Source organism: Austrofundulus limnaeus, unplaced genomic scaffold, assembly GCF_001266775.1.
Source record: "Austrofundulus limnaeus strain Quisiro unplaced genomic scaffold, Austrofundulus_limnaeus-1.0 Scaffold158, whole genome shotgun sequence".
NCBI lineage: Eukaryota > Metazoa > Chordata > Actinopteri > Cyprinodontiformes > Rivulidae > Austrofundulus > Austrofundulus limnaeus.
The window spans coordinates 1,063,980-1,071,290 of record NW_013952560.1 but is presented as its reverse complement, the minus strand read 5'-3'; the positions used below and the strand labels follow the sequence as shown (position 1 = coordinate 1,071,290).

Genomic DNA, 7,311 nt, shown 5'->3' with positions numbered 1-7,311 from the left:
TTTGGAAGCGGGGGGTGGGGGGAGGACCAGGGAGGATGATTCAGCCACTCAACCACTAGATGTCGCTGAAAACAACAAATCCTACACACTGTGCCTTTAAGTTGAAACATTAAAGTTGACCGTGCATCGATCAGAAAAATCGTCTGCCTTACTCTTAAATCATGCAGCTTTGGTCCAGCTGTCTGTTTTAAAAGTGCTTCATTTACAACACTATGTTTATGTAGTGAACCTACAAACTGCTGCTACAACTCATAAATGTGACATCATCGAGATTTTCACAAAAGGTTAGAGGCTTTTTTTTGGTTTTGTGTTCTTTAAAATAATGACTCCAGCAGATTCAGCAGTTTTCTCTCTCCCACATTCATTCAGCTGTCACATTGTTCAAAGTCTTTCCACAGATGTTGAAGCAGTAATAAGCTTAGCATTTTATCTGGAGATCATTAGATATCCTTTCTTTATGTCCAAAAAGTAAAAGTAGCAGCAACTGATTACGTGGAAGATGAAAGCTTTTTTTCTTAAGCTTTTTATCCTGGAAGAGACCCCCAAGTCTTCCAGTACACCATGTCGAGGATTTGTTCACTGTAACAGAGGACCACAGATGGACAGAAAAAAAAATGTTGCTTTTGGCTCCAAAGGTGGAGCTCTGTCAAAAAGAGCCTGGGAATATGAGTTTCAGCTTGTTGTGCCAGCTTTTTTTTTTAAAAATATATTCTTTAAAAGCAGATCTCAGACAAAAGCTGCAAACACATGTGCACTTTGGACCTCTCAGAGGACGGGTCCTCGCCATGAGGGGCGGGTCGCTCCCCAACATAAAACCCGAAGAGTCAAAGTCTGGCCCTTCTCCCCTTTTGTGCTGTGTGTTCCCGGCCTGCTGCACATTCGTCAGCATCACAGACAAAAGGAACCGGGACATTTYCGGCGTTCCGAGTGTGTGTTCGATTATGTTCTCGCAGTGGATTTATGGCGACTGCAACATCTGGGGCAATAAAGCAGGTAGACAAAGACGACATCTGCTCCATAAAAAAAGCTCCTTACAACAACATTTTGTGGTCTGTGCAAACAAAAACACACAGGAAACTTTGGAAATTGATCCATCATGCGCAATAAGCTGGATTTGATCGGATCTTAAAAAAAACTGTTTGGAGCAGAGTTTAAACATGCTTACATTTCCTCTCATCTGCACAGGCCACCTTCTCTGAGCATGGCTGCTTTAGAATATGTGAGCAGCAGGTTTGACGCTCCTAATGTAGCCCTTCCTAACAGGTGAAACGATGTCAATAATTGGAGAAACCACTAAACTCACTCAGAACCCGTCTTTAGTTTCCAAAAAAAAAAAAAAAAGCCACATTTTTGAGATGTTTGAACTTTTTTTGTGTTTGTAATCTGGATCTACATTTGTAGCTTTAACCAACATGTGGCGTTTCAAGTGTTAAAAATTAGCGAGGAGCGTGCAMCATTATGAGAATATAGCAAAAAACACGTTTTATGGCACATAAGTCAAACGTTGCCGAAATCGCTGTCCTCCTTTGCTCCATTTTGAAAATTTAAAGGCTTGCACACAGCCCACAAAACATCTTGAAAACATATAAGATGCGGACAGACTGAATTTCCGACTCACGCTGATTCACTTTTCAGTCTCTGTGCAGCTCTCCTGGGTTTTGCACATCTGCCCCAGAGCCGTAAATCTCTCCACAAAAAAGACGTGATTGCATTGTTTTGGTAATATTTCTGTAAATACCTCGCTGACATGGTTGCGAATACTCAGAATCTTTCTGTACCTTGCATGTTTTTTTTATACTTGGATGGAGCTAAAAGGCTAACGATATTTGCTTCCTGTCTCCCAGATCTGTATCACGTCCCACCTGAACTGCCCCCGGAAATAGTGAAGATAAATCTGTCCAACAACAGCATCAAACATCTCAGGCCCAAACAGTTCCTGCTGTCCAAAGACCTCAAGCTGCTCAACCTCAGCAGCAACAACCTGCAACAGATAGAAACAGGTAAGACAACAACAAACTAAAGCAGCATGTGCTTATAGACGCAGGAACATGCATACATGCTTTATTATCAGCTGTGAGTCGATTCATTCTCTTGAAACAGCCTTGGACTTCTGCAGCAAATCGAGCTGCATGGTTCATGTGACGGCAGAAGCTGTTTGTGAAATGAGGAATTGAATGTCTACCTTTAGGTTGCTCTCTTGATTTTTTCTTCAAGGTTTTAAATATTACAAATTTTAAGTTTCCAGTTGCATTAAAATGGAATTGGCCCAAAAGCATAACTCAGAAACAGGCAGGGTAATCCTGCAGTTGATTTATTTTGAAGCCAAGACTCCATAGCTCAGAACTGTCTGACTGTTGACCTCCAGTTATCAGCCAAGCGAAAGAAGCGCGACTACCAGTAGATTAATAATCTTTTTTTTTTTCTATCACACAAAAATCCGAATATATGAAGAGACCCATAAAATGGCAGTTGGCTAAAAACTGATGATGATGGACCAGTTTAATGCTGATCATGAGGTTGTGAATGCATCAGTAAAGAGGTTAGCTAACGCAGAGTTCTTTCACACCAGTAAGTTTTTAGGAAAGTGTTTGTCTAAGCCTGAAAAAATTATTTTAAAACACACCTGTCCCTCTTTAGGTTAGCTATTAGCCTAGCTTGGACAAAGACTTTTTGTCTTCATAGTCTATGACTGGTGTAACAGATCATAAGGTACTAAATGATCCTTTTTTTTTTAACAAAACGTCACTTCAGAATTGGCCAGACTGTCTTTTTAAAACACATAGCAAAAGATAGACTGATCAGGTCCAAATGTGAGGAAGAGAAGTCCAGATGCCCTCATATGGAACACATCAGACTGAGAAGCCACAGGATATACAGAAATAGTTGGAAGAACCACTGAAATATTTAGGCCAAAAATAGAAACACTATGATTAACCCATGAGTCCATCGTTTGTCAAACCATTACTGAGCTCTTTATAGTATTTCCTGCACAGAAACAGCGTTTTAACACATCCTCTTTTGAACACCAAAAGTACTGCGTGCACGACTGACTAAATGTGGAATAAATAAAAAAAGAAGTACTATTAAAAGTAAAAGTAAGAGAGTTTTAGTCACTGTTGTGGTCAGTAGTGGTGAATCTTGAATTCTGCACTCTCCCACACTCCAACAGTAAATTTCCATGAATAATCAACATACATTATAGGAGATGTAGTTCATGGTAAATACTGGCTTTAAAGCAGCTTATTTTGAGACATTAATACAGGACTGTTCAAATAAATTGATCAGGGGGGCCACAAAGCCAACAGCTCAGGGGCCAGTTTTATCTTCTATTTTTAAATGTGTTCGTTTTGTTGCATTGAATCATACACTTAATATAAAAGTTATTTTCATGATAATTTAAGCTAAAAAAAGAATATAATTTGGGGTAGGGGAGTGGGGCGGGTCCTTGAGTTAGACACATGTTCTAATGCAGTGGTTCCCAAAGTTGGGGTCRGGGCCCAAAGTGGGGTCCTGAAACATCAAGGTGGGGTCCTGAAAAGATTTTCTGAATTAATTACATTTTTGCCTTAGTTGCCTAAAATGTATAAATGTAGAATAATAAATATTGTTACTATACCCATGTTTAGTTGACCTGCTACGAATGTTTATCATCCAAAAATAGTTGTGGGCACAGGTCTCTGTTATTTTGTGGGTCAAAAGCTGAAAAGTTTGGGAACCACTGCACTTCAGAAATCAATTTAAAGGGTAATAAAAATAATTGGTGATGTAATTTTTCCTATAATTATTACAAAAACACAAAATAAGTATAAATAAGTATTTATATTTGTGTAGTCCTTTGTTTTTAGGGCTATTAACAAAGTTTGTGTACTCAGACCGGTAATATTTGGGGTCACAAGTCTTTGCCATGAATATTTTTTGGGTCAGAAGATAAAAAGTTTGGGAACCACTGATCTAATGTATCACTTGAAAACAGGTTGAAATTTTAAACATGAGATAAATAGAAAGTTTAGTGCCTTCTAATGAAACACATGGAACATTAAACCTACCAAGGACTAAATTATTTAATTTTATTTTATAATGCATTCACTTTAATTACACATTCCACCTCTACATCTGAGGAATTTGCCAACAAAGTGCTCATTCATTACTCTCACCAGGCTAATGATGCCTTATGTCTTCCTGCCCAGGAGGGAAATCCTCCACCACAAAAAAAAGCTTGTAGTTTTCTTCATCAACACATGTAAACAATCTGCTGCGGCTTCGCCTCAGTGTGTCTAAAATTATTTGTAAACTGAAAAAGAAATCCTGTATAATTCTGATAACCGGAGACATGTGGCCTCCATCTTTGCAGCTCCTTCTAATCATCCTCACATTCGGAGTGAGTTTGAAAGAGGCTGTTTGTTTATGCCTTTTGTGTGGAGGATGACTAAAGAGGAGGAGAGAGAAAAAAACGGGGGATGATTGAAAATGCAGCGGAGAGGTTTCGGTAGATGCATGCTGATTCGGATGATTTTGGCTGAAACTTGTGCTGCATAGTTGTGGTTTGTAGACAAAAATCATTTCTCCAGGGGTTTCTGTCATGATGGGGCAGATGTTTCTCATGAATTTAGTAGGATATAAATTTTTTACTTGGATCTTTGTGAAATTTGATCAATTATTACCAAACAAAAGTCATGTGACATTGATTCATTTCAGCTCATGAAAGTAGCATTCTCTGCTGCCATGTAAGCTAATGTTCTAAACTAAGATTTTATTGGATCTGTTAATGCTTTCAGGATGTGTTGGGAATCACTATAATCTACTAACGTGCCAAATTTTAGCTGCATAGATGTTAAATTGACTGAGTTAAAGGCATTTTTGTGCTCAATAGGAACAGTTAGCTGTGGCGGCTATCTTGAATTGGGTTTACAAAAATAAAACACTTGTTGACGCACATCAAATGATTTTTTTTGTTGAGATATTTTGCTAACGGTAAGTTAGTGGTGTTGTGGATGACTCTTAGGTAATACCACACCAGATTTTAGCTCATTTTCTGCTAAAAAGGCTAAGCTAAAGTCATGTTTGCGATTTGCTGTGGCAGCCATCTTGAATTAGATTAACTCCATGTTATGTTCAGAGAGTTTTGTTTTAATCTGTTCATTGATTCGTGTGTTTTGCTAACAGAAACATGAATAATCGCACACATGATTGCCCATAGCATTGTGTGACAAAACCAAATGAGCAGTAGTTAATCTGGAAAAGCTGCACTCTCATGTGTTGAGAGATAAGGGGTGTGGGGTAGAGGACATCTCTGTACGCTTCACAAATTTTATTTCCTCTCCTCCCCTTTTCTCCTGCCTCCTCCCTTTCTTCCGCTCAAAGATCAAAGCTGGGCCAGAGGCTGGTGGACAGCAAGAAACAGTCTCCGCTGTCCCGTTAACTCCCACCATAAACCCTCGCACATGATGCACACATGGAGAAAATGCAGACTAACGACAAGCCTGGAAGCTTTCAAATACTTCATTAGCCCAACGTTGAGTCCCTGACYAATAACCTGTTCATGCCAGCTGCTCGTATTCTTTTAAGGAAACACAGACTTGTGTTCTTTAACAAAGTGTTTTTTTTACACAAATCATGACCTCAGGCGGTGCTGCTGTCCACTGATGATAATGCTGAACGCTATACTCACCCTACTGTAAAGTGTTTTGGACATGCACGGATCACAGGGATTGATATCTTGCAGCTGGGCTGCAGAGTCCTGATGATAACTGCCAGAAAGCTGGAGAAATCAAACTTTTTAAATAAAGGCTGGCTTACTTGAGACGTGGGAAAATGGTCATGGAAAATGTATGTTGGTAATGGGGAATGCGTCAGTCAACAAACTCTGCAAACTGGTTAGGAGAAGAGGCGGCTGGTTGTAATATGTGTAACAGATATACGTATAATAAACCTCCTGTGTCTCATCCAGACAGCAAACACTTGCCATTAGTCAGTCCTTTCATTGAAGCCAGGTCATAGAATAAATTTCCTTTTGTTGGGCTGGAATATCCTTTGGTCAATCCGCCTCCAAACTCTTCACTTCCAAGTTTTCCTCCAAAGACATTAAGGAAAACGAGTGAAAATTTAAATAATCCTCTTGGTTTGCTCACCATCGTACCTACTTAGTGTAACCCTAACCCACATACACTAGTGCTTAAGGCACGTTATTGCACAACCCCCATCATTGACTAAAGTAGGGCTGTTCAACTAAATTGCTCTTGGGGTCACAGTTAATGCAGGCCAACAGTTCATGGGTCGAACATCCAGCAATTAAAGTCATTATGTAAATAAATAAATTATTATAAAGATGTGTTACATTTGAATTAGTTTATTTTGCTGCATTTAATCATGAACACAACATACAGAACCCTATGTAATAAACAAAAGTAGTGATAATAAAACAATCTCAAAAACAAAAATAACACATTATGCCTCCTATTTAACACAAATATTATTTTGATATCTTTTAAACCAATTGGATTTTCCCTTTCATAGTTTTGTCTTCAACTGCTTGTAGTTTTAACTGTCTTGGATGTTCATAGAAATGGTTTTTACCAGCTTCTATCCAAAATACTGACATTTATACCAAACATGTCTATGTCTAACTAACTAAAATAACTTATAGTAATTAAAGTAGAAAACTGGGGATTTGGACTGAAGAGACGGATGAACCAATTGGTGGGCCAAACTTTGGTCACTCATGGACCAGACGTGGCCAGCGGGCTGCCAGTTGAATAGCCCTGAGCTAAAGCCTGTGGCCTTGGGATGACCCTGGACTGAACAAAAACAGCCCCAATGAGCAGCAAACCGAGGGGGCAGGACAAGACATCTGTCAATCATTCTGTACTATGAAAGTCATTAAATGACTAGCAGCTAAAGGTTAGCTCTTCAGAAAGACTCTGGAATTTTCTCTAGACTGTTTGGCACCCGTTTTGTTGGAAATTTCACTAAATGTAATTCAATCCTTTTAATATGTGTTGATCAGATCATTTAACATTTTTTGTGTAAATACCAGGGATGGTTTAGCCCAACTAGCCCACTTAGTCACCCCTGGTGTGGAGGCACCTGCATGTATGAAACAAGGCATGAAACTGGCCAAAGAGCCTCCACTCTTTAATTTGTTKGCATAGCAAGCAACACCTCTGCACAGAAAAAAAGACTGTCATTGCAAAGTTTGGTTTGGTTCAGGAGTACACAAAAAGTACAAACAAACTTAGCAAAAAGTAGTTTATGCAAGTATCCTTTAAGTGTACTAATTTTAAATTAAAAATGAAGAGTGTATATATATATATA

General features: G+C 38.9%; 1 protein-coding gene across 1 annotated transcript in view; it reads left to right on the top strand.

Annotated features, from left to right (window-relative positions):
- Positions 1-7,311, top strand: part of lrrc17 (leucine rich repeat containing 17) — a 33,782-nt gene that overhangs the window by 24,841 nt on the left and 1,630 nt on the right. Inside the window, exon 4 of the mRNA XM_014016981.1 lies at positions 1,845-2,000. Coding sequence (XP_013872435.1) covers positions 1,845-2,000 — 156 coding nt within the window. The remainder of the gene's footprint in view (positions 1-1,844; positions 2,001-7,311) is intronic.